This window comes from Nesoenas mayeri (genome assembly GCF_963082525.1).
Source record: "Nesoenas mayeri genome assembly, chromosome: 26".
Lineage (NCBI taxonomy): Eukaryota > Metazoa > Chordata > Aves > Columbiformes > Columbidae > Nesoenas > Nesoenas mayeri.
Window position 1 is genome coordinate 3,830,023 of NC_137552.1, and position 27,239 is coordinate 3,857,261.

At 51.6% G+C, this 27,239-nt stretch overlaps 1 protein-coding gene across 3 annotated transcripts; it reads right to left on the reverse strand.

Annotated features, from left to right (window-relative positions):
- Positions 1 to 2,441: 2,441 nt before the first annotated feature.
- On the reverse strand, positions 2,442 to 25,885 carry KPNB1 (karyopherin subunit beta 1; the record flags this gene model as incomplete). 3 transcript variants are annotated; one of them, XM_080360039.1, is made up of 22 exons in its annotated part: positions 25,804 to 25,885; positions 25,462 to 25,520; positions 22,215 to 22,397; positions 20,850 to 21,050; positions 19,538 to 19,690; positions 18,451 to 18,510; positions 18,076 to 18,165; positions 17,755 to 17,865; positions 16,675 to 16,776; positions 15,405 to 15,629; positions 14,806 to 14,997; positions 13,552 to 13,682; positions 12,305 to 12,452; positions 11,938 to 12,009; positions 9,610 to 9,754; positions 8,003 to 8,085; positions 7,306 to 7,413; positions 6,913 to 7,056; positions 6,713 to 6,818; positions 6,044 to 6,158; positions 5,362 to 5,523; positions 2,442 to 4,730 (listed from the first exon to the last, which is right to left on the reverse strand). In XM_080360039.1, coding segments are annotated over exons 1-22 (2,631 nt in total). In that variant the 5' UTR covers positions 25,844 to 25,885. The 3 variants fall into 3 exon arrangements, with proteins under 3 accessions (XP_080216165.1, XP_080216166.1, XP_080216164.1); XM_080360040.1 differs by lacking the exon at positions 25,462 to 25,520 and having other exon boundaries at positions 25,804 to 25,835; XM_080360038.1 differs by lacking the exon at positions 2,442 to 4,730 and having other exon boundaries at positions 5,358 to 5,523.
- Between the last annotated feature and the right edge of the window lie 1,354 nt (positions 25,886 to 27,239).

Consider the following 27,239-nt stretch of genomic DNA (forward strand, 5'->3'; position numbering starts at 1 on the left):
ATGGCAGGGGAAGAGCAGGGAGGAAGAGCAGGGAGGAAGAGCAGGGGAGGAAGAGCAGGGGAGGAAGAGCAGGGAGGAAGAGCAGGGAGGAAGGGCAGGGAGGAAGAGAAGGGAGGAAGGGCAGGGAGAAAGAGCAGGGAGGAAGAGCAGAGAGGAAGGGCAGGGAGGAAGAGAAGGGAGGAAGAGAAGGGAGGAAGAGAAGGGAGGAAGAGCAAGGGAGGAAGAGAAGGGAGGAAGAGCAGGGGAGGAACAAGCTCTCCCGTCCCCAGCCCTCGTCTCCTCCTCGAACAGCCCGTGTTACTGGGAGGCTGCAAACTCCCCAGTTGACAAAAGGCCTGAGCTGTGATAAACACACCAGTTGAACCCCAAAACGTGGCCGTCATCATCCTCAGCAACAGCCCCTCGTTCATTATCCCCATCAACCACACAGGGAGCAACGCAGGAGCTCTCGGGCAAAGGCTTTATCAGGAGCTCTTGGGCAAAGGCTTTATCAGGAGCTCTTGGGCAAAGGCTTTATCCTGTGTCTGGACTCTGGGAACTTTGGTCACGGCAGGACAGCCCCACGTCCCCGCTGGGTGAGGGGACACGCGTGATGCCACCGCAGCACCCGGTTTCGCAGGGGGACGCTCCCCATCACCGGGAACCGCAGCTTCCCCCAGCGCCCAACATGTGCAACGTTCATCGCAGAACCGTTTTGGTCAGAAAAGCCCCTCGAGACCATCGAGTCCAACCAACCATCACCCCAACACTGTCCCCAAACCGTGTCCCCAAGGGCCCGTTCACCCCCGGGTGTGCGGTGACACCAGCCCAAGGGTCGCATCCTTGCCTTGTCCCCTGCGCCGCCACCGTGCCACCCCCAGCGCTGTGTTCGGCGAGTGCCGGCGGCGCCAGACAGCGCGGGAGGTGCCGAGGCTGCGGTGACACCTCCCAGACTAGAAAATGAAGCTTTCAGTTGGCTTTTTGTCCCCAAAGCTGTAGGGAAATTGCTTCTTTCTCTCTCCCTGTAGGGACGTGGCTGTTGCACATCAGCCCCGCTCACCTCGGGCCACCCAGCGCCAGGAAAGGCGCTAAGTGATGATAATAATGGTAATAATAACAAAAATGCAGCGCTGGGGGGGAAGAGAGCAAGCCCCCGCGCCCAGAAATAGCGCGTGCGGCCCCGCGATCCCCGGCGTGGCACATACGGCTGGTGACACATTTGCTGTCACCTCCCCGAGAGGAAACATCGTCACTGTCACTCGTCCCATCCCACGCGGCCGCCGGGAGCAGAGGCGGCTCTGGGGAAACGCAGCAGGAAAAGAAGGGAAAGGAAAATAAATATAAAGCTTTGTTTTTAATTTAGAAGGTGTATAAATCGCTCCTACCCATCCGCCGGTAACCGGGTCCTTTCCGAGCGTCGGTACCAACGGGTTCATCTTCGCTGCCACAAGGTTCCTTCACTGGGTACGACTCAAATGGACAAAGTGAATAAAGCAGCTTCGTTTGGGGAGAAAAGGCCCAGATTGCGTTAACGGGCACTTTGATTCAACTTTAACCCCACCCTCGCACCACAAAATCATTCGAGGAGGAAAAGGCTCGACCCAAAGCGTCAAAATCACCATGGTCGCACGGTCCCAGCTGGACAGGGACAGGATTGTGGTGCTGGGGGGTGGTCAGTAGGTCAGAGAGGTTCTCCTGCCCCTCTGCTCTGCCCTGGGGAGACCACACCTGGAATCTTGTGTCCAGCTGTGGCCCCTCAGTTCCAGCAGGACAGGGAACTGCTGCAGAGAGTCCAGCGCAGCCACCAAGATGCTGCAGGGAGTGGAGCATCTCCCGTGTGAGGAAAGGCTGAGGGAGCTGGGGCTCTGGAGCTGGACAAGAGGACACGGAGGAGGGACTCATTCATGGGGATCAATATGGAAAGGGGCAGTGTCAGGAGGATGGAGCCAGGCTCTGCTGGTGACAACCAGTGACAGGACAAGGGGCAGTGGGTGCAAACTGGAACACAGGAGGTTCCACTTCAATATGAGAAGAAACTTGTTGGGAGTGAGGGTGGCAGAGCCTGGCCCAGGCTGCCCAGGGGGGTTGTGGAGTCTCCTTCTGTGCAGACATTCCAACCCGCCTGGACACCTTCCTGTGTAACCTCATCTGGGTGTTCCTGCTCCATGGGGGGATTGCACTGGGTGAGCTTTCCAGGTCCCTTCCAACCCCTGACATTCTGGGATCCTGTGACACAGCACTTAGAAAATGGAAAAATAACGAAAAATAATCAGTTGTTGATCTGTTAATTAAATCTGCCCAGCAGCAAAAGCAGCTCTCAAAAACTATGTGTATAAAAGGAATAGCTGGTCCCCCCCTCCAGCCAGCACAGCAGGTTAAGGGAGAACATCACCCAGGTGAAGCCTGAAACAAAAGCAACAAAACCCCAAGAAACAGCCCCAAAACAAAGCGCACAGACACAGTTTGTTTCCACTACGGGCTCAGTGTACTTTATTCTCCTGCTGTCTACAGCTCAACAGCCACACAGGACAGAAACAGGTACCACTGAGGAATGATCAGATTTCTTCCCTCCCCAACTTCAGGAATGGCTTTTTTTTAATTATTACTATTTTTTTTTTAATATTTAATATTTTTTTTAGGAAATCCCACCCCCCTGCCTTGAGAAACAAAATAAAAAGGCATTACTAGAAACGCGCCCCAGGGCTCCCCGTGCTGTGGGGCGGCCTCACCCCTCCGCACCTGGGGTTTGAGTTCTTTTATTGGTTTCTATTTCGTTTGATACACTGGTTCAAAGTCGGCGCTTCGACTGCGATCTGAACCCAGCACTGAAAGGCACATTATCCGATACCCTGTACAAGAGCGGCCGTGGGTGCTGCAGCGCGGGTGGGCAACGTTAAGGGGGTTTTCCACTGGCGCGGATCCTCGGGTCGAGGGGGGGAAAGGAAAGCGAGGGGGTCACGCAGGGTCCCCAACTGCTTTTTAAAGGAAAAACAAGGAAACAGAAATGAAAACAGATATACCGGTTGAGGTTTTCCACGCTCCCTCCCACGAGCAGCTTTTAGAAGCGCCCGCGTCCAACGGCTGCGTTAATAGAAATGCAATGAAACAGCCTGCGGCTCCTCGGCCCCTTTTGCCTTTCCCTCGGTCTATCGCTGATACAAAACTCCTCCAAAGTCTTATTTAAGAGGAAATGAAACATTCGGATGCTTCACGTGAAAATAAGACATAGGGGGGTGGCAAGCGGAGGTTCCGAGGGGCCCGTGGGGCGGTTACTGCTCCGCCAAATACAATAGAACATCATTAATGGGTTCCCCTTTTACTGGAAAGAGCAAGAATACAAAAGGGAAGTATTGGGGAATGTTTGACACCATTTTATTAATCTTCAACTGCAGTGGAAAAATATAACCTTTTACAAGTGCCGTCTTGTGTAAGCTCAAGTCAGTATATATATATTTTATATAAATTTCTTTTTTTTCCTTTTTTTTTTTCATGTTTTTTTCTTTTGTTGGTTTTGAAGTGCAGCAAGAGACCAATAACCACATTGAATCCGATCAAATAAAGAGCACAAAAAAAGGCCGAGCAGTTTCCAAATGGCGTTTTATGCGATTCGGTTTGAACATTGAATTTATCCTCATTTTGCGATCCAAAATATTACCTGAAGTCTCGTTTTTCAACTCTTTGGCACAATTTTCGTGGGCGTTCGGGCTGCTACAGTACAAGTCAGGAGAGACCTTTCCCTTTGCGTTCTCATGCCAATTCGGAGCACTTTACATTTGTCCTTTTATTTAAGCCTGAAATCCTGTTTGACAATTTACTTCTATTCCCTCTAACGCAAGAGTTTGCTATTTTTTTTGTCGTTTTTTTTGTGTTTTTCCCCCATTTCTACATTCACAGTTGAACAATATTAAGGAAGGAAAGGCGCTTCGATGAAACGACATCATGAAAAGCGTCACTCGGAACGGGAGCTCTGAACATTCGTCAGTGTTTCCCTAAAATAAAAAGCCCTAAAGAGCGACTTTCCTTTTATTCTTTTATTATATTTTTTTTGTCTTTTTTTTTTGCTTTTGTCTTTTTTTTTGTCTTTTTTTTTTTTTTACTCCTTTTTTTTTTTTACATCTCTTACGCTGCATCAGTAGACTGAACTCCGGTTAGTTTATGAAATGCAACAGCTAACCCTTTTTATTTTCGCTTGCTTGCTTATTTTATCGGGAAAAGATAAACTGCAATGACTCGAAGTTGAGAATGTGGACACCGCCTCATTCACACACACTCACTCCTAGACCCAAAACCCTTCACCCCGCTCCTCCCCGGGCACATCCTGCGGCTCAGGGGGTGCCTGGAGACCCGACGCTCCGGCATCTCCCTCCTCCGGCAACCAACCAAAGCCAAACCTCAGACCAAAAGCACCACGGTTGAACCCAGTTTTCTCTCCCAAACGGGCCGTTGGGCGCCGGAGCGGCCGGTCCTGGCGCGGCGGGAGAAGAGACCCGGTCGTTCCCTCTCCGCCACGGTGGGTTTATCTTACGCAAACCAGTGCTCGGCTCTCGCTGGCGGCGCTGCGGCGGGATTCTCGATGTGGTGTGTTTGTCAAGCCTCACTCACTCATCCTCTCATTCCCAAGCATTCAGCATCCGTGCACACTCCTCGCTTCCGGGTTGTGTATATTTTTTTTTGTGTTATTTTTTTGTTTGTTTTAAAAGATTGGAGATTTTTTTCCAGTGGGGGTCACGGGTGTTCCGATGGTAACACATCTGCAAGCAGAAAGGGGCCGTCAACACAATCAAACACAAAGCAGGAGATAAAACCAGCAGCAAGCACAAAAAGATGATTAAAAGAGAAATAATAGGGATCCTAAGAAACTTCTCAATGTGGGGCAACAAAGCTATAACACTTTTATTCTCCTAAATTCTGATATAACATCACACCCCTCGCCACAATCTGCTTATTCTCAAATGCCTTTAGTGGAATCAGACTCTGAGGTTCCCAAGTTGGACGGGACCCATAAAAGAACCGAGTCCAAGTGTCTGCAGGACAACCTAAAACTAAACCAGGACTAACGAGCATCGCCCAGGCGCTCCCTGAACTCTGAGCGGGACTGAGGAGGCAACAGGTTTTAATTAATGGCATTTGGGGAGTGCGGGATCGTCCCCGAGCAGCACAGGGGATGCATTTCAGGAGCCCTCGAGCCTGCAGGTCTCACAAACCCAAGTTCACCGTGTTTTGTGGTGTTTGTTCTGATATATGAGACTGCAGATGGGGCTTATTTACAGCAAAAATAACTGAGAAACAGCCTTCTACGGAACAAGGCTTTTGGTGAAGCATCTTGGTTTAGCCAACGCCATAATTACACAACAAGGTGGGTGCCGGGGTACCGGCCCTTACCAAGCTTGATTCTTCAGTTTCCTCAGCTCTTTAGTTGCCCAGGTAGCGAGGGTTTTCGTTTTGTTCGTCTTGGATCTCCTTCCTTCAGTTAGCAGTTCATGTATCATGGGTCTAGCTTCTACTAATTTGAGGACGTCTTTCCCAAAGGCTGTACACAAATCCCTGCGGAGCAACGAGAGGCTGAGTGCCGCACACAGATGTGCTGCCAGCAAAATATCTGACTCACAGCTAATGGCCTTTTGGAAAATGCTGCATATGGTCACTAATTGCAGCAGGAGGAGAGATGAGGAGTTTCCTGAAATTGTGATGGAGCCCGTTCAAACTCCTGCCCAAACACTGATGTCCCCATCAGCTCTCCCTAAATGTGATCGAAAATATTAGAACGCCCTGAGCCGAGTTCCTCCATACCTGGGGAATTGAGGGTGGGATGCTTTGGTTTGTTAAGCCTTGAAATAGAATATGACATCTGGAATTTCTGTAACATGCACTTTCAGTTCTACCTCCTGGTTTTCACCCTGTCACTTAAAGAACTTCACCTGCACAAAGCACTTCACACCTTGGCTTAAAACCCAACGCGAGACTCTAAAACCCCAGAACTGACGTTAAACGCTTCAGACAGTCATAAAACCGCAGCTTCAGATGTTAAAGCTGTTGTACGACAGTTTCTATTGACTGAACTCACCCTATCAGTCCGGCGGCACACGCCACCACCACGTCGGTGTGATCCTCATCTCCAGCAATGTGGTCGATGTAAGACAGGATAAATTCTACTCTGGGCTGCACCAGCATCACGTCCGCTGAAAGGAAACGGCTTGGTCAGCGCGGGGTGAAACGCAGTTCAAGCTCAACAGTCTGCCCTTCAAAAGAGATTTGTCGGCTGCCCCCAAACTGCCAAAATCTGGCCCCAAAGAGAAATTTGAGACAGGGAGGGGAAAAACTGTCAGAGGAGCCACAGTGAAGGTGCCAAAGACATTCCCTGCTCATGGCAGCACAACATTGGCTCCCATCCAGGAGGGGAGGAACGAGGATGCGCCCGTGGACGTGGAAACAGCTACAAGGATGCGCCCGTGGACGTGGAAACAGCTACAAGGATGCGCCCGTGGACGTGGAAACAGCTACAAGGATGCGCCCGTGGACGTGGAAACAGCTACAAGGATGCGCCCATGGACGTGGAAACAGCTACAAGGATGCGCCCATGGAATGGAAACAGCTACAAGGATGCGCCCATGGACGTGGAAACAGCTACAAGGATGCGCCCATGGACGTGGAAACAGCTCGTCCGGGCAGAGTTTGGCCCATCTCCCTTTGTCATTTCAGGCCCAGAGGCGGCGCATTGGGACGAAATACTCACGATGGACGTTTTCCTGGTCTCCCTTCAGCCCCTGGATGATGCCGGTGTACGCTTCCAGGCAGCCCTCCCGCAGCTCGTTCAGGTAATCCACCATGTCGTAGTCGGACTGGAAAAGGCGATGGGAAAGCGCATTTCAGCCACGTGGCCTTTCCTCGTTTAGGATTTTAACGAGGGGACGCGATGGCGCAGCAGCAGTTTACCTTGTCAACCTGCGCCTGGGACGCCTGCTGCAGGGTGTTCAGCACGACGTCAAGGTACTTCTTAAACTCTCCTCCGATGGCAAGGGCGATATCGCCAAACACAGAGAGAATCTGAGGCTTCACGGACCTGTGGACATTTTCATTCTGGAAGAGATTTGGGCACCATTACATTCAGCTGCTAAGGAGGGAGGAGCTAATAAATCAGGACATTTGCTTGCAATGTATATCCTCACCCCCAATAAATTTGGATTCCATTCAAATAGTAAGCAAGATAGTTGTCAAACACGCGATCTTCAGAGCATGCCTGACACTTCTGCTTCTCCCACCTCCCACTTTCCTCTCGGCGTGCAAGCCAACTGTTACTAACCGGCTAATGAGGAGGTAAACACTCACCCCCAGGTTCTCCAGGAGCAGCTGCATCACCTCGTCGCAAAAAGGCAAGATGTTGGATTGCAGGGCTCTGCACAAGTCCCCAACCAGCCCCACCGCGGCCAGACAGACCTGCAACAGAACAGCGCGACACCCACCGCTGAGTCAGGCTCTGCGCTCCGTCCTCAGCTGATTAAAACACCGAGCAGCGCTGAGTCTGGGGCCATTAAACAGAGAATAACGACCCTCACGCAGCTGATGAGCCCCTGCTTCGTTAGCCATTTCTATTGCACAGCTGCAAAGAGCCAAGCGTGCTTTTCCAGGGGGAGGACAAGAAACCCTGGGGCAGCACCCAGGGACTTGGTTTGAACAAACGCTGCCAAATTCAGTGGCTGATGGTCTGAACACCCACCCCACCCAGGACTTGAGCCTTTAATGAGAATTCACAGCCAGAAGCAAACTCTGTCTTCATCAAGGCAAACTATGCGCAGCCACTGTGAAAACACAGGTGTCACATCAATCAAGCCCTTCTGCTGAATTCAACAGTTTGAATTTGTGCGTGCAGCCAATGATTAGAGACAAGGCTACGGGGCTCCAGGTTCGGTTTTGTCACCAGAAGCTGTGTGGGTTTGGTTTGGTTTAGTTTTGACACACGCACAGCTGCTGAACTCGGCATCTGAGAACTGAGACTGAACACGGGGCCACGTGGCCCAAGCTCTACCTGGTACTCAGCGTAGTTCTTCAGTCCAATGCCGAGGAACGGCTTGAAGGCATCCATGTACTTCAGGAACTCACCTCCTAAGACTGGGCATGGAAAATATTCTAGTTAGAAAAAAAATCCCAAACTGCAACATATTTGCTGGAGTTCATCAAAACAGAAATGCCCAAACGCGGGACCCGTGTGTTCCATGGAAGCGCAACACATCGAGTTAGAGTCTTGAATCTGGGCAGGAACAACCCCAGGTTCCAGTATAAGTTGAGGAATGCCCTATTAGAGAGCAGCGTAGGGGAAAGGGACCTGGGGGTGCTGGGGACAGCAGAGTGACCATGAGCCAGCACTGGGCCCTTGTGGCCAGGAAGCCAATGGGACCTGGGGTGGGTTAGAAGGGGGTGGTCAGTAGGTCAGAGAGGTTCTCCTGCCCCTCTGCTCTGCCCTGGGGAGACCACACCTGGAATATTGTGTCCAGTTGTGGCCCCTCAGCTCCAGCAGGACAGGGAACTGCTGCAGAGAGTCCAGCGCAGCCACCAAGATGCTGCAGGGAGTGGAGCATCTCCCGTGGGAGGAAAGGCTGAGGGAGCTGGGGCTCTGGAGCTGGACAAGAGGACACTGAGGGGGGACTCACTGCTGGGGATCAATATGGAAAGGGGCAGTGTCAGGAGGATGGAGCCAGGCTCTGCTGGTGACAACCAGTGACAGGACAAGGGGCAGTGGGTGCAAACTGGAACACAGGAGGTTCTGCTTAAATTTGAGAAGAAACTTCTTCATGGTGCGGGTGGCAGAGCCTGGCCCAGGCTGCCCAGGGGGTTGTGGAGTCTCCTTCTGTGCAGACATTCCAACCCGCCCGGACACCTTTCTGTGTAACCTCATCTGGGTGTTCCTGCTCCATGCGGGGGTTGCACTGGATGAGCTTTCCAGGTCCCTTCCAACCCCTGACATTCTGGGATTCTGTGTGTGGTTCTCACACAAAAACGGAACATCGGTGAAAATGTCCATCTGGACCAAACTGAGATTCAAAAACACTCAATTATTTGAACACAGACAACCCCTCCAGCACTCAGAGAGGATGTTGAGACCTTCCCAACTGGGCAGACCCCTCCAAGGGAGCTGTAAAACATAGCTTTCACCTTCTAAACCTGAACCATGAAGCTCAAAAACTGATTACCAGAACCAAGGCCCATCCCAATGTGTTCCAATGCCCATCTTTGCCACTGTGATTTCTTTCAAACCAGAACAACGACCATAAAGCCACCGCTGACAAAACCACCACAGGTCGCGAGTATGAATCATAAAGAAACCATTAAATCTGCGCCGCGGCGGCACAAAGGGACCAGGTTCCCCCTGCGTGGAGCACGGTACAAAGTACCAGTGGGGTGTTTTTTCCCTGCTAGAATTTGCATTGTAGCTATATTATTAACTGAAAACAAACCACTCATTCAGGAAACACAATCTAGCTTAATCAGCCGGTCTCAGAGCTCCGCGGATGATGTGGTGAGATGCATGATGAGAAGCGCGCCTCAAGAAAACCCAGGAAAAATCAGGTTTTTTGCCATATAGTCAAAAAGAGAAGGAAGCAAAAGGACAAGCCTGCTGTGCAGCACAGGACCGACCTTCCACCAGGGTGCTGACGGCCATCAGGGCGTCCTCCTGCACGCCGCCCGATCCCGCCGTGCTCTGGAACATCCTCAGCAGCGACGCCATCACCACGTCCGAGATCTGCAGAGCGTCCTGGTGCTGCACCTTCCGCAGGACGTTCTGGTGGGGACGGACAAAGACATCGGGATTATTTCCACGGCCGCGAGGTCGAATCGTGCCTCCGCGTGTCCCGCGGCCGAAAACGCAGCTGCTGGGTGAACTGGGCTGCTGCAGAAATGTGCTTTGTCAGGGCAAGCGTGATGTTTTAGCTGCATTCAATTTTGCAGCTACAGAACGAGCTGATTTCACCTTTCCTGCTGCATAGGCTGTTCTCCAGGCTTTCCATTTGTGAGCTGGCATTAAACGTGACCAGCTCAAACTCGGGCCTGTGAAAAGCCCTTTTCCATCACCGCCATCTCTTACTGCCAAGTGTGGGCTGCACGGAAGCTTTGCTTCTAAACACAGAATTAAACTTCAGAAATATGACATAACAATGTCCTTACTGCAGTCAAACCTCTCCTACAAGGACGAACGGGAATAAATTAACATACAACCGATGCAAAGTGGGTTTACAGGAACGTGTTTAGCACTGGGGGGTTTGAAATAATGATTTTTTGGAGAGAGCAGTGTAGGGGAAAGGGACCTGGGGGTGCTGGGGACAGCAGGGTGACCATGAGCCAGCACTGGGCCCTTGTGGCCAGGAAGCCAATGGGACCTGGGGTGGGTTAGAAGGGGGTGGTCAGTAGGTCAGAGAGGTTCTCCTGCCCCTCTGCTCTGCCCTGGGGAGACCACACCTGGAATATTGTGTCCAGTTGTGGCCCCTCAGTTCCAGCAGGACAGGGAACTGCTGGAGGGAGTCCAGCGCAGCCACCAAGATGCTGCAGGGAGTGGAGCATCTCCCGTGTGAGGAAAGGCTGAGGGAGCTGGGGCTCTGGAGCTGGACAAGAGGACACGGAGGGGGGACTCATTCCTGGGGATCAATATGGAAAGGGGCAGTGTCAGGAGGATGGAGCCAGGCTCTGCTGGTGACAATCAGTGACAGGACAAGGGGCAATGGGTGCAAACTGGAACACAGGAGGTTCCACTTAAATGTGAGAAGAAACTTCTTCATGGTGCGGGTGGCAGAGCCTGGCCCAGGCTGCCCAGGGGGGTTGTGGAGTCTCCTTCTGTGCAGACATTCCAACCCGCCTGGACACCTTCCTGTGTAACCTCATCTGGGTGTTCCTGCTCCATGGGGGGATTGCACTGGATGAGCTTTCCAGGTCCCTTCAACCCCTGACACTCTGGGATCCTGTGAGGACACGTGTGCTGTGTTATCCAGCACATCCCAGCGAGCAGAAGCAGCCCAGGTGAACACCGGAGCTTCACCCACGCTCTGCCTGTCCCTTTGAGCGTGAGAACTACAGCATGCAGCTCTGATACACCCTGATTCAAAATAAACCTGCGAAAGAGAAAGGCTGATTCCTCAACCTGCAGGAAAAGGCTCCGATTCCCGGGCTAATGGGAACAGAAGAAAAACTGCAGAGAACAGGTCACACCACCCAACAAAGGGATTAATCTGAGCAGAGACAGACACTCTGCTCTGCTTTTGGTTCAGATTACACAATATTCTGTTACACCTCCAGAAGAAAACGCTCCTTTCTTCTCCGAGCCGCACGGAGCTGCGTTGATGCTGAATCTACATCTATTACAGAGATTTAAAGCAGCGCCTTGAAGCTGTTAATAAGCTCGGTTAATGAGTTAATACAGCACAGTAAGACCCTTCCCGCGGTGCGAACAGGAAAGCTTCAATATCAAAAATCAAGAGGGTCTGATCAATCTCCTGAGTGATTTTTGGGGAAAAAAGTGGCTGTTTTCAGCAGACTTGGTAGGAGTAAGCAAGGAACTGAAACACGCTGGCACTCCGAGCCACACGGGCTGTTCATTACCAGATGTTTAATTTCAAGGACACTCAGTGCATTTTAATTAGTGCCATTTTAAATAAGAACACCAACCACAAGAGGCAGATGAACGAATTAAAGCCGTTATGGAGGTTTTTTTTGTCGATGCCAATCGAAGCGATTGTTCAGCCAACAGCAGAGCTCATCTGAAAGCACACACCACCTCTAACACGCTGCAAACGGTGTTTTTCATTCATATTGCCCTAAATTTTAGAAGCCGTGCTCTACCGGCGCCTTCTGAACCCTGTGTCACCTCCCACGCATCAGCTGGGCCACCAGATCCAGTTTCCTCATGCAGATCTCATCGCCAGCCCTAAAACCGCCTCTTCCCCACGACCACAAACCCAGGCGACGGGAACTCACCTGTAGAGTAGCGCAAAGAAGAGACTGGAGATCGTTGAACTGGATTCTGTCGGACGTGCTCTGGATATGAGACTGAAAAAGAAGAAACCCCGTGTGAAAAGCCTGAGTCGCGGTCCATGCAAACCCAGCGGTTCTGACTACGAGCTCCAGAGCTTCAATTTATATAGTTGTTTCCTCAAATGTAAGACAAGAGGTTCTGTTTAGAAGCTTAATGCATCTACCTAGCTATAAAAAGAATATTATGGTACCATTGTACCATAATATACACAGTCAGCAACAAAACTCATTTTTCAGATGAAGACAAAGCACAACAATATCTCAGCTGCTCGGTTTGCTTAAACCATGGGTTTAAACTGGGCTTTCCTACCTCCATCTGCAGCACTTGCTGGAGCCGCTCCATGATGACCAGGGTCGTCTTCTGCACGGCCGGGTAACAGTCCTTGGCGCTGTTCTTCACGATCTCCATCAGAGACTCATACGCAGAACTCCTCAAGTTATTCTGGTGTCCGTCAGGCCTGTAACAGAAGGAATATATTTGCAGTTCCCAGCGCTCAGGCTTGCTTAGAAACAGACTATTCTTTTTTAGTAAACCGGTAACGGCTCAGTTTTAGTGTTGTGACAAGCAGAAGCACTTGCATCCCGTTTCCCAAGGCTTGAAATTTGTGAAGCCACTTTTAGAATATATTTTTTCCTTTCGCTATTAATAATGAGTTCTAATAGTTTCGGTCGCTGGCAGCAAGTACAGGAACTGCTATGCACATGGGCAGGTGAGCAGCACACGTTGCTGCCTCCAACACCAGCAAAGGCGTTAGATCTGAACTAAAGAGCCAAGATCTGCGCTGAGATGACTGACGGGCTTCAGAGCCCTGAGCCAGACCCTGCACTTGTGGTTGGGTGTAAATGAGATGGGAAGAGTTTAAACTTTGAGCTGTTGAGACAGGGACACCACTGAAGGAGTCGTCCTGCAGCAAAAGGCTTCAAGCGGTGACTGAGCTGATCCAAGGATTGAACAGTCAAGATCCACGCGACCTTCAAGGCAAAGCACAAGCTCCAGCATCACCCTGATTTTGGCATCTGCAGAACCGAGAAAAATACTTCACCTTGTCTATTTATATTTCAGCTCAGCTGGGCAAAGGGTGGTATCCAGCCTAACTGGGTCCTCGTCTCCTCCGGGAGCACCTGGATGTAACGCTATGGCAACAACCGCGGCGTAAAACAATCAGGATAAAATGAACCGTTCGATACGCAGATTTCTAATTACGCCTCGCTGCAATCCTGATTATTCAGTGGCCTTGAAGAGCCTCACGACTACCATACAAAGATGTGCACGGTCCTAAAGTGTGCTCAGAGACCTCGAGGTAAAGAGGGAAGGGAGATTCTTGGAGGAAACACCAGACTTACTAAAAGCAGATATGGACAAAATACTGAGCAACTATTCTGCGTGAAAAGCTTTTTTCCTGTGGATTGGCATTCTGTATTTCACAGGACACCAAAAAAGCCCGGTTCTGATAAAACACCATTCAGATCTAAGCTGCAAGAGGACCAACAGCCTAAAGTAATAATGAAAAGTGTTTTGGCAGAGCTGAAGCCAATTGGTTAAGGGTTTAGCGTTACCTGTCTGCGGTCTCCAGCAGTTTCTGAACTATGAGCTCAAACGATGAGGACAAGCAGTAGGTTGCTGGTTCTTCCTGATCATCAGCTACATCTGCAGCTTCATAGGCGGCTTCAGCGAGACTAGAGAAGGCCTGAAACACAGAACAACCATCGCTGTTACGAGTTCACCCTCACAAGTCCAGAAACGTCTATTCCAACGGTTTTCACGCTAACAGAACAAGCCTAAAACGCTCCAAACGTGTGCCGTGTTGAACTTTGGTTCAAAGGTGATGAAAACTTCGAAGATTTAAAATACAAATGCCTGCACGGCATTGGCGTTAACCGGTAGCTGTCAAAAATCAAACTGAATAACAGCAAATGGGTTGAACCTTGTGAGGGTGATCAGCACTGTCACAAGTTAAACCCCAGGTTGGACACGGCTGCTCCGATTCCCAACCGCAAGCGATTGTAACTGCTGAGATCTGGGTGGGATAGAGGAGTTGAAAGCCCCCGGATTCTCACTTCAGTCTGCAAACACAGCGTAGTCATCATCTGCAGCAGACAAAAGCCACAGCTACATGGACTTTTGCCAGGATCAAGCTTCTGTGCTGAACTAGAAGCCTTCAAACCTCTGGAATACTAAGAGAATAAATTCTGTCATTTCTAAGACTTGTTTTGACATGCAAATACTCATCTCCAGCTCAATTCCTACTGAGCAGCTCTCTTAAAAGGCAGTAAGGGACACATCCTCTTTACAGCAACAATCGGATGTGCAGCAGACACAAGCGAAGTTACAAACCAACCCAAGGGACGGCGGCTCTGCGAGCGAACAAAGCAGCCTCGCGCTCCTCCGTGTGGTCCTGGAACCACCGCAGAAACAGGTTTAGGGATTGGGAAACAAGGTATCTCATGTCTCCCTTAAGACTGAGGTGACAAATCCAGCTGTCCCCAAGAGAAAAGTGCAACGCCGGTGTGTCTTTTCTAAGTAGCTACCACACCTGGCATCAAGGACAGTCCCCACAGCATTTTCAAACCAAAGGCAGCTTCTACCTCTGTGAATATCAGCATTTTTCTCCTTAAAATCCATTTCTTCCTTTATTCTTTCCTATCAGAGCCACAGAACAGACCTGAAGTAACTGCAGAGTTAACAAGTTGGATGACCAAGCCACGAATCACCTCTGAAACCCCTTTAGGCGTGCGAGTATACATACGTGTGTGCATATATAGTTGTAAATACGTGTGTCTGTGTTCATATATGTAACACGAGCCACGTACCCAGCAGACATTGGAGGCCACGCGGGGCTCGGCGCTCAGCCCCTCCATCAGACACTGCAGCAGCGGCGCCAGGTAGATGTCGTTGATGGCGGCTTCGGGGAGCATCTCGCAGATCCTGCCCACGGTCCAGGCCGTCGTGTCTCGAACCACCACGCTGGGGTCCTTCATTAGCTCTATTAAAGTCGGCATCGCCTAGGAGACAATCACAGGCAGGAGAAAGGCGTGATCCTACGCTGTGTATGGAAATACTATGAGTTTGCCAGTGTTTCTCTTATTAGTGGATTCCCTAAAGGTAAGACCGGAGAGGGGAGGACAGTCTAGACCCAGTTAGGCCATTGTCCTCGTATTTTAAGATTCATAAAGTTATTTCCCAGGTGAACGAGTTCAAAATTCCTGGCTCCAGATGCATCCTGCACATCCCCATGATTCAGACCTACTGCCTGCCCTGCGCCTACCCAATTTCTCTAAAATACTATAAAAAAGTGGCATCCTTTTGCTTTTCCTCAGATTAAGGACAACGCGCAAAGCGGGAATCCTCCTCCAAATAAATCAGGAAGTTTCTGTCCTACAAGACTCCAAGCAAACCCACCAAATCCTACCTGTATGACTAGTGGTTTGAGCTGGTTTGGCTCTGGTCCTTCCAAAATGCACCCAAAAGCCATCACAGCCGCATCTCGGTATCGCCAATCCGGGTTTTTAATGTGTTCTTTAATAAAGGGCAGCACGTGAGGAACAATGTCGTCTTCGCAGCAGGTGGCCAGGAGCATGAGGCAAACTCCCGCTGCTTTGCAGGGGTTCCAGTCGTCATCGTCATCGTTTTCATCCTACGAGAAGAACATCCCTGGTCAGTCTAGGGGGGAACATCCCATCCCATTCACGCATCCTGCTGGGTTTACTGCAGGTAACATCATTGCCTTATTACCAGCTGTTCTCTTTAGAAATTAATTCAGGTCTGGAAGCACCGGCCGCATCTCCGGCAGAGAAGCAACCTGAGTTATTGGCATCTTCTGTACCTTCTCATCTTTACTGACACCCCGTACGTCTCCCAAGCTGCTCCTCTCTCATCCAGGCTGACTTTACCCTTTGATCCATCCCATTGCCTCGCGGAGTAGCCCGCTGTACCACTTAAAGAGCTTCTTCCCCCCTCAGTCACTTCCAAATTCCTTTGAAGCTGTGTACCTGCCATCCTCTGATCTTTATCTTTCCTGTTCTAACCTCCTGCAATTTAACTCTCCACATCAGCAATACAAAACTAATAGGGAAGCAACTCCCTGGATTCACTAAGAGCACCAAGCACTTTCCCAGCTCGTTGCAATAAGCCAAATGAACTCCATCCTGTATGGCTTAATTAACAGCTTTATTTTATAATTAGACCTGCTGTAGCAAGTGATTCTATTAATTCTGATTAGACTGTGAAGCGCAGTCCAAATAAGTCCCTGTGAAGTGCTTAATAGGTACTAAATAAACATGGACTTCACAGTTCAAGAAGTAAAGCTCAAGAATTCCAGCAACTGGATCGCAAGTGACGCAGAGATTGGTTTCAACTTCACGAACATTTCGTTAGGAACACAGATAACCACCCAACCTCTTCAGAACCCATAAATACAAGCATGTGCTAAGAGAATTCAGCATCAGAAAGACACCGCGTGCAGTCTCACAGTCTCAGCCTTAAAAATCAATGCATCATCCCATCAGAGTGGTGCATGGTGTCTCATCACAGACCAAGGACTGCGACCGGTGTGCCCAACACAAAAACCATCCCGAGCCACCCACAGCACGTCAAGAAATCACTTGTGCAAGGGAGCGTTGACCGCCGGCCCGGGATTTGAAAGTGGGCATAATAACCTGTATTTTTGCCGTGGAACTCACCTGTTTCGTTAACGTCTGTGTTAGAATCGGGACCAAATACTGTAGCGCTCCCTTTGCGTAGAATTTGCTAGTGTGCTCTGGAGGCCGCCCTTGCTCTGCTGCCTGGAAGAGAAGGTTACAAGTGATCTTCAGTGGTTCTATGGGCACGAGGTCCAAGTGATGAACTCCAAATCATCATCTGAGCGCCTCCCTCCCCTTCCCAACACCAGCTTTGAGTTACCACAACACACAAGGACAACCAATCCCAGCTAAATATTCAATAAGCAATTTCAATTTGCCATTCCACACACATCTAGAGCCTCTCCTCATACAGATATAAATATTTTCAGTTTGCAGTTACGTATAATTAACAAGTGACCCCGAGCAGAAGTGGCAAAAGGTCTTCAGCATGTAAACGTGCTGTTGACTGTCCTTTTATCCTTGTTATCCTTGCTTTTTTGGGCACTCACCATAAATATATATTTAGCTGCTTTTAAGGATGGATATGATTCATCTAGAGCCCTTCAAAGTTTAAGCTATTATTGATGTCTGCAGCTAATTTATGCAAACAGCATCTGCATGCAGAACAATACCCCAAATCCATCTTCAGCCCCATCCACTGCAAGGGATGATTACTTTTATTTCATCCCATCATTTTACACTTAACTCATAAATAATGTATTACATAGAACGTGATCAATCTTTTTGTGCACTGGGGTAGGGCTGAGTCCATAACAGACCCCAGGAATCCTCCATGTCAGCGTCCATGAGGCCTCCAAGGCACCAACTAACTCAAGAATGGTCCGTGTATCAATACAATCCAAGATGCCGCCTTAACGAAGCAACAACTCAAAGGTTTTAACGATACTGAGAAATATACTGTGCCTAGTATAGGTGCTTAATGCACATTTAGGTTCCAGGAGTAGCTTTGGAAGGGTATAAAGAAATCAGGCAGTTGTCACGTCCCGTTTGCAGAAAACCAGTTCAAGCTACACCGAAACTAAAGCAGAGCCTAAAAACACAACCCGGGAGGGCTTCCTGACACCATTTCAATGTTACCGAATAGACCGTCACCGCTTTTCAGCATCATTCGGGTCTCACCTCCGAAGCCTCAATGGCCAAGTCCATCTCCTCATCGCAGACGTTGGACCAGAACTCGATCCCCTGCAGAGCCACCTCATCGATGTCGCTTTTCATCGCTTCAATCGTTATCTTCGGAAAGACAAAAGAAAGGAGGATGTCTCAACAAGCTATTTCTCCTGAAATACGTGCCCAGACTTTCAGTTGACTGGTAGGTGGTTGGTACGAGATTTAAGAGTGTCTGAAATCGGATGCCACGCGAGTTGAACTTTTCCTTTTGGATTAGGACAAAGGAGTTCACGAAGATTGGATTAACTCCAGAAGAGAAACCCGAGTACTCACAGCAAAAAGCGCAGGGCCCATGTACGTCTCCATATACTGATAATAAAGGGACATTATCTTCACCAAATTCTGTAAGGCAGCCACTCGTACCTGTCGGGGTAGGAAATGGATCAAAGATGTGACTTTTCTGAGCGCTGTAGCCCAAGGCAGATCAATAACCCCCTTTCTGCTCATTTAGTTCACTCCACACCTAATGAGATCTCTCACAAGAGACATAAACCCTCCGAGTAGTTTAATACTTGTAACTTTAAAACTCATTTTGTTTGAGTACTTAGATATGCACTGATCATTTAACAGATTGTTGCATATTTCATGTAGCATTTCCCACCCGTTTGCCGCCTTCCCCAGAAAAACCAAGCATTTCATTTCACTCACCCTTGTATCTGGACACTGCGTTGCTTCACAGACTACTTGCATAATAAAGTGCCTTTCAGACTAGAAAGGGAAAGAAAAGAACATTAGAACTGCCTCACAAAAGCGTTCAAGTCTTTGCAAACCTTCCTATGGAGGATTTATTTTGAGTCTGGACTAATACAATCCCTCGTGCAGCACTTGTGAAGATCAAGGAGCAGCACAGGTTACTATTCACTGCAGTATTTGAAATAATTTCTTCCCCAAACGGGAATCTCAAGCTCAAGTGCCTAACGGGCCATCCAAAAGACAAAGATCCTGCTCTTTCTGAACCACTTCAGCAATTGCTTCAAGAAACCTCAAAGCTCAGGACATAAATTTCTTGAGGGGCAGCACCTGGATACTCGCATTTCATAGGGAGATTTATGGCCAGGCTATTTACAGTGGAGAACCCAACAGAAATACGGGCTGGACGGATCGTGCACCTCCCAGCCCAAATCCTGACGGACTCTGCTTGATCCCCATCAACACCAGTTGACCAGGGAGAGTTTCCATTACAAGAGCTTCTCCACTGAAGGTTCAATATTAACCCCTCCTTCCCCACACTCCCCCAGGAGAGACCTGGAGGGCAGACTCAAGCTGAGAAGGAAAAGAAAAACCAATAGGTGTGTTGGTTCTGAACAGGATCGCGTTTTGAGGCCCGTTTTGAAGACTCCCAGGCCTTCCTCCCCCAACGATTTTCCGAGGGAAAGTTAAATCTGGATGGTTGCCACAGCACTTGAAAGAAAGTGCTGAGCCAAGCTCGTCCTCTTCCAGCAGCATTACAGAGCGGAGTTTGATGAGGAAGCAGAGCATCTAACAGGCTAAACTCTACGGTCACGTTCCAACTCATCCCAAAAAACCTCAACGGTGCTTCCTTTCCCACTGATGAACCTCTGGAGATTTCCACAGCATTTGCGCATCACAGCAAGAACGCGTCGGATTGACAGAGATGAATCCAAGTCTCAGCCGCGACATAATTATGCATCAAAACTCAGCGTGGTGCATGATGTCTCATCACAGACCGTGGATCCAGCCCTTTGTGGTTCAGGTTGGGAACCATCCTGCTCACCTCTTTGTCGAAGTTTGCTTTGGTGAACTCCAGCGAGTTGAGGAGCGCGTTGGTGGCCGCCAGCTTCACGTTGTTGCTGGGCTCCTCCTTCCTCATCCCCTGGATGATGGCCGTCAGGATCTCGTTGGATTTGTCCTGAAGCTGCTCTGGATCCTAAAAGAAGCATCGATAAAGTTATTTGCCTGCTGAACAGCTTTCTCTTTATTTTAAATACCCACTCAGTTCAATTCCAAAATCCACAAAGAGAACTTTTAAGACATTAAGGCCAAGAAGCCCCTTTGTACACCAGAAGAACAAAAGTACATTCATACACCATTGTGTCTTTACAGCTCCTGGGACAGGAAAGACTGAGCTGAGCACAAATACTGCATATTCAAGCCATAAATGCCAAATAAACTCCACTGTTTCAAACAATCTTCAGACTACTTGACTTGATTCAATCAGCACGTTAAGAACCTGATTTCCAGTTGGTTTATACACTGGTCAACGTCAGCGGCTGCAGTGAAGGTCCTTATTGGTCAAGTTGCTAATTGTTTTTAGACACAGAGCAAAATTACACTGCCCAAGCAGCAGTGAGCACTGTTGAGCACTCCAGGCTTAAAGAATATAACTAAGAACATAAAGATTAACTTTTCTTTGTGGTGAGTTTGAAGGCTGCAAGATCCCCAAATAACTGTATTTACAGCAGAATTTATCCAGCAGTAGATTCCCAAACTACATCACAAACTGTGTCACAACGTGACTGAGACTACAAAACTCTAAGAGTGATCTTGGTTACAAAATACCCGACCAGAAAAGATGGGGTGTCCAAAAATCCCGAGACCAAGGACTTTCGTGACTCACAGATATTTGCTGCAACCAATACTGCAAACTACGCTGCTAAAACCACGAGACCTTTTGTAGAAGGTGCCTCAGAGCTGAATATTCTCGCATCCAAAATTCCTAAATGAAGGATATGGAGAGTCCTCACGCGAGATGAAGGTATTTGTCAGGTTTCTCCGACAGGGAATCAAATGCTTATGGCTCATGTGTAACACCGCACACAATCGGGCGTTCAGCTGCAGTTTTATCACAGCACCTATCACCGTTATATGACCACAGCGACCTATAGACTTAAATCTGCACCTTAGGAACAATGACCTGGATTTATGCTGCCAAAGCAGGTTGGTCCTTCCAGACACCCTCTTTGTGTTTCCCGCTGGTACACAGACATTCCCCGGACAGGAGGTGAAAGACAACAGTGAGGAAGGAAAAGGTGCTGGGCCAGCACTTGGATAAACACATCAAAAAGCCCCATTTGAAATGTACTCACAATGTCCTGGCAGATGTAGCCGATGGCCTCCAGCGTGGACTCCTTCATGTGCTCGGTGCTGTGCTGGTTTGTGACATTGGCCACCAGCTGGGGGATGAGCTCGGGCCACTGGTTCATGGGGATCTCGGCGCAGGCGATTCCGGCCACGCACTGGGACGCCGAGCTGGGCCGGTACGTCTCTGTACCCAGCGTCTGCAAAACCTGCCCGAGACAACAACCCCACACCGTTCAACACCGGCGACTCCACAAACAACCACCAATTCGCCACCCAAATCTTCGCTCGACGTTACTCCAAACGCCTCCCACAATAAAGCAGTTTGCTCCTTCTGTTTTCTTTTTTTCCTGCTTTTCTTTGTGTTTCTAAACAAGGCCACGGACAAATGATTGAAATGAACGTGGCCGCGCTGCCCCTTTTCAGGAAGCGGGACCCAGCTGCACGGTGACACGGTTGTGCCACATCCTTTGGGTCCCGCACACAGCGCGACGTGCACCGACTCACCCAACACCTCCCCGCTCGGGCTATAAAGCAAAACCAGGAACACTAAATTTGCGGTTAAAGTAAATCCGCTCCCCCTATACCAGGCTCTTTATACCAAGATAGGGATCAAATCATTTTAACTGCAATCAATCAGAAAAATTAGTTTTTTGTATATGTCAACAGCATTGTTTTAAAAAAAATAACAGAGGGAGTGGCATTTGTTTCAGCATTTCTGATTAAAAGCCTCCATTTTCCATATATCCACTTAAATACTGTACTGTCAATCACATAACCCTGTGGACACCCAAGCACGTCTTATTCCCAATGGCCAAAAACCATTAAGCCACCAGTTCTGCCACGGCGAGTCCTGAACTTCAGCCATCACAGAGCACAAGAGCCCTCAGGTGGATTTCCCACCATGTGAAAACTTAAATATATGATTTCCTATTTGGAACTTGGAAATTTTGGACCATATTCTACCCTTGAAATTTGCCAACGGTGCAAACGCGTGTTCAGACACGGAGGATGATTCCAGGGTGTTGATGTGGATTGTGAAACAGTCAAGGAAGATGTTTGAACATCAGAAAAGGGCAACACCAACCCTGTTACAGTCACCAGTGGGGAAATCACATCCAATCACACCAGACTGCGCAGAGGCTGCTTGTAAAAGCATTTACAGGCGTGAATTTAAAACCAGTAGCCTCAGAGTTGTTTTTTACCCTAATAATTCTAAGATAAAACACGTCACAAGCAGCAAAGCACCCAAGCAAGCGCAGATGATGTTTCTGGTCTCGTGACAATGGAAGATGCATCAGGTGGAAAAGGATGGACAAGACGTTCACCCTGTGAGAAAACAGGCGGAGAGGCCCCAAAGTCCCGCAACTTACGTAGTTCTTGACCTCCCTGCGCGCGTTGGCGTCGATGGCAAGCCATCGCTGCTGGTACTGAGCCTTGATGTCGGGGTCCTTGGACGTCAGCGAGTTCTTGATCTGCAGCCCCGCTGCCACTCGTGCCACTTGGCTGTTGCCGGGGTTGGCCAGGACACGCGACAGCTCCACCAGGAAGGTCGGCTGGGGACAGAGGAGCCATCAGCACCCCCGAAAACATCGGGAACAAAACCCCATTCCCCATAAAACCCGAGGGGGACTCACTGCAGCTCCATCTCCAGCAGCAAATCGCCACCGCGGCGGCTCTATCCCCAGATTACGGGCGTTAAGCTCCTAATTAGAACCGCTGGAAAGCGCCGTAAGTAGCATTGACTTTGCCGGATTTTTTTCCAGCTTACTCCAGAGACCGTTACCTTCCGTGCTCCTGCCCGCTTTAAGTGTTCCTTTAAATAAACCGCCCAGATACGTATTTTCGGGATGGGCGAAGAGCAAAACTCTCTGCTGGTCGTTCCCTTGCTCCGAGGCGAACACCCCGACTATAACCTAACGCAGGAATTGTCAAAATGTGAAATCAGATGCTTCTCTGGCGCGTTACGAGGAGGTTTGTAAGCTTATCAATTCGCTTCTCTGCCATCAAAGGTGCGCGGACACACGCGAAGATTCACCCCCCCCCCAAAAAAAGCACGGACGCGGGGATAAAAATATCCGACATTTGTGCCGCTTGCTTTAGGTGAGAAATTAAATCCTTTCCTGATCTGAGGGCTTTGCGTTTCCGAGGCTTCCGCCTCATAGGAGACGCAGCTGAAGTTTGGGCAGCGAGGTTTCTCCTTTCGCTGCCTCCGTGGAGCGTTTTGCCTCCTAGAAAACCTTTTTAGGACCAGGGGAAACGGCTGCAGCGCGTTCAGAACCGTCCCCCGCCCAGCACAAACCTGGTTTGGCCAAAAACGTTGCACGTTCAGATACACGGGACCCATCGCTGGAACCTCTGAGAATTTCAGGTACACAGAAAGATTTTTGGGCACCAAACTGATGAGCGTAAGCCAGATATTCCAAAATCTTAATGCAATAGACAAAACCCCTACAAATATACCGCAAACCTGCTTCCCAACCATCGAGGTTGCTCATGTTTTACCCACTGAGTGTATTAAAAGTGAGGAACCATTCAAAGAAAGTTCACAGGGCAAAATACAAACGTCGCCGCCACCTTTGAGGAGACGACTGTACCAAATTCAAAGGTGGAGGAGCCTCCTTGGATTTCTCACTCATAATTTAGCAAAAAAACCCCACTTTTTGTCTTTACGTGGAGCTTTAAGAATAATTCTAGCTAAAAACAAGAAGCATTTCGTTCAACCTTCCAGGCTTGAGGCGCAAAGCAGACGCACGCGACCTCAGGTCTTCTACCTATAGAAGCGCCAGTGAAATATGTCAGAAAAGGGTCTAAATTAATGGTGGGAGGAAGAGAAGGGGACGAGGAAGGACGAGTCGCTGTGTGGCTGCATCTCCATCCACCGGAGACCACGCAGAACCTCTTGCATCTCACCCCCTTCTCATCCATCCCGAACCCCAAATCATCGCTCCCCCGCAAGGCTGAGCCTTAAACTGCTCCTAAAGCCCTTCCCAAGGCTGGACCGTTCTGCGTCCCCGTCCCACACGCAAACTTTTAGTCCCAGCTCAAGCTGCGCTGCCCTGACGCGGCTCACTCAGCAGGTATCAATAAACCTTGAAAAACCAGCGGATCCCTCGGATCTTTTAAAAGCCCGAAACCCAGAACCGCAGCTCGAGCGCATTGCCCCGAAATACTTCACGTAACACAGCCCAGGAGGCTCCAATCGAACCAGGGGGGTCCTGAGACTGCACAAACAGCAATGCAGAGAAAAACACGACGTTTCGTACAACGGTTCCGTTAGTCCTGATTCCGAGGGACGCTTCGCACACCCCGAAACGGAGCAACGTCAGTAGAGACTCTGTGACTCTCCTGGTTTGTACCAGTGGATGCAACTGCTTAAGAAAGCGAAAGATGATGGTTTTTTGACAACTACACTGCAAAAATGCTGGGAGCAGACGCTGGGAGAGCCCAAGGCCATCAACAGCCATTGTGCAAGCCCAGGGCCACCAACAACCCTGCTGGGGCCACCAACAGCCCTCCCGGGGCCACCAACAACCCTTGTGCAAGCCCAGGGCCACCAACAGCCCTCCCGGGGCCACCAACAATCCTTGTGTGAGCCCAGGGCCACCAACAGCCCTCCTGGGGCCACCAACAACCCTTGTGTGAGCCCAGAGCCACCAACAGCCCTCCTGGGGCCACCAACAACCCTTGTGCAAGCCCAGGGCCACCAACAACCCTGCTGGGGCCACCAACAACTCTTGTGCGAGCCCAGGGCCACCAACAGCCCTCCTGGGGCCACCAACAACCCTTGTGCAAGCCCAGGGCCACCAACAGCCCTCCTGGGGCCACCAACAACCCTTGTGCAAGCCCAGGGCCACCAACAGCTCTTGGGCGAGCCCAGGGCCACCAACAACGCTTATGAGACCCCGGGGCCACCAAGAGCCCTCCCGGGGCCACCAACAACCCTTATGAGACCCCGGGGCCACCACCAGCCCTTCCCTGCGCAGACACAGAGCAGCAGCAGCAGCTCCAAGCCTTGACTAAGCACCAATCGCACTCTCTCCCCCTAACGAGTGCCACTTCCCCGCCCCGCGCACGGATGAGATGTGGGGTTTGCGGGTTTTTTTTTTTCCTCCCTTTTTTGTTTTTGCCTTTTTATTCGAATTTTAAGGAGGCCACGGGGAGGAGCCCGGGCGGGGGTGAAGCCCCTGACCTCCCCTGACACCCCTTTCTCCGGCCGTGGCTGCTCGGGCGCTCCCGTCCCACCACAGCGGAGGGTGCCGGGGCCGCTGGCGGTGCCGAGGGGGGCGGTGTTGCCGGGAAGGGCCGATGGCGGGGCCGGGATGGGCCGGCGGGTCGGGCGGCGCCCGGGGCAGCGATGGCCGCGGCCGCACATGGCCCGCAGCCGCTCCCGCAGCCGGTACCGCCCCCTCGCCCGGCGCCGCGCTCCCATTGGCCGCCGTGAGCAAAAGCCGCGTTGCTATTGGCTGGGAGCAGCGGCCGGGCGCGGGCAGGGTAGGCTGCGCTCCATGGCGGTTCGGCCTGACCGGGCGGGGCGGGGGGGGGGGGGAGGGGGGAGGGGAGCGCCCGCCGCCGCTCCCGGCCCGTTCCCCGCCGCCCCCGGGCCCGTTTCCCGCTCACCAGGTTCTCGATGGCCGCCTGTTCCAGGAACTTCTGCGCCGCCTCGAGCTCGGAGCGGTCTGCGGGGAGGAAACGCGGGGGGAACCGGCGTCAGGCAGCGGCTGCGCGGGGCCCAACCGCCCGGGCCGGTGTTACCGCCACCCGGTTCCCGCTCCCCTCCGCCCCGCTCCGCTTCCCACCCCCCGGCCCAGCCGCCCCGCCGCCTCCCCCACCGCCGCCCACGCCCTCCCGGGGCCGCCGCCCCGGCCGCCCCAGGGGTGCGCGGCCCCCGCCCCGCCCGGCCCCGCCGGGCCTACCCGCCGTTCCCGCTCCCTCCCTCAGGCCGCGCCGCCCGCGCCCTACCCGGTGAGACCGTCTTCTCCAGGATGGTGATGAGCTCCATGGCGGCGGCGTGGCGGCTCCGGCGCCGGCGGAGGGAGGGGGGGGGGGGAAGCGGGGCGGGCCGGAGGAGGGGAGGGAGGGGAAGGGAGGAACGCCGGGGCCTGCCCCGCGGAGGCGGCCGAGGGTCGGTGCCCGCGCTGGGCCCGGCGGGGGCGGCGGCGGCTCGCGGTGCTGCGGGCAGCGGAGGGAGAAAAGGGCCGCGCGAGCGGGGCGGGCGCGCGCGCGCGCACACACACACACACACACACACACAAACCGAGCGGGGCGGGCGGCGGAGGGATACACCAGCCGCTAACCCGCCGCCCCGCGCCGCCGCGCTGATTGGCTGGCGGACTCCGGCTGCGCGCGTTCCTATTGGCGGCGGTGACCGGGGCGCGGCTATTGGCGGGTAGCGGAGAGGAAGAGAGGAGGTGGGGTTTCCGGGTGGTGAGCGCGGTGATTGGGCGGTGCCGCAAAGGGCGCCCCGGCGGCGGCGGCGGCCACGTGGGGCACCGGGACCGGGCACCGGGACCGGGCACCGGGACCGGGCACCGGGACCGGGCACCGGGACCGGGCACCGGGACCGGGCACCGCGTCGCTGCCGTCCCCGCCGCACCGGAACATCCCGTAGGAACCGGCGCTGCTCGGTGCGGCGGGGCCGCTGCTGGTAACGGGCGGGGCGGAGCCTCCAGCGACCTCCGTTCCGCACCCCAAATTGTGGCGGTTTTAAGCTATTTTTAACCATTTCCCATCGCGCTCCCCAATGAAACGGCCCCGGCAGCACCGGGACCCGGCGCCCGGTCCCCTCGGGGCTGGGATGGCCGGACCCAAACCCGCAGGAATTAGAAAGCAATACAAATAAATAACGATCAAAAGGGCAGAACAAAGGTGCGGCTGAATCATTACGGGCAGGTAACGCTGCGAGCAATTAGCAGCGCAATTAGTAACTCAATCAGGCGGGAAGGAAAAGGCCACGGGGAGAAAAGGGACAATTATGGGTGACCGGGTGCGGGACACGGAAACTGCGCATTAATCACTCTTTGCGCCAAATATATCGTGTTTTCTCCTTGTTTTCAGGTGGAACCTCCTGCGGTTGTGCCCGTTGCTGGTTGTTCTGTCACCGGGTCCTGTCACCTCCGTCCCAGCTGCTCCAGCAAAGCAGGTGGAAGTCGCTTGGGTTGAAATGGGGTGAAATTCGCTCTCGTACAGCTCAGCCAACTGGACTCAATGATCCCGAGGGTCTTTTCCAACCAAAATGATTCTCTGGTTGTAATCCGGAGTGGGGAGGAGCCTGGCAGAGCTGCAGGTTAGGCTGGGGTTAACTAAACCCCGGGGTTAACTAAACCCCGGAGCTCGCGGGGCGCAGTTTCCCGACCCTTGGATGATGTTCCTCGGGGAGCTCATCCCGCAGGAAAATC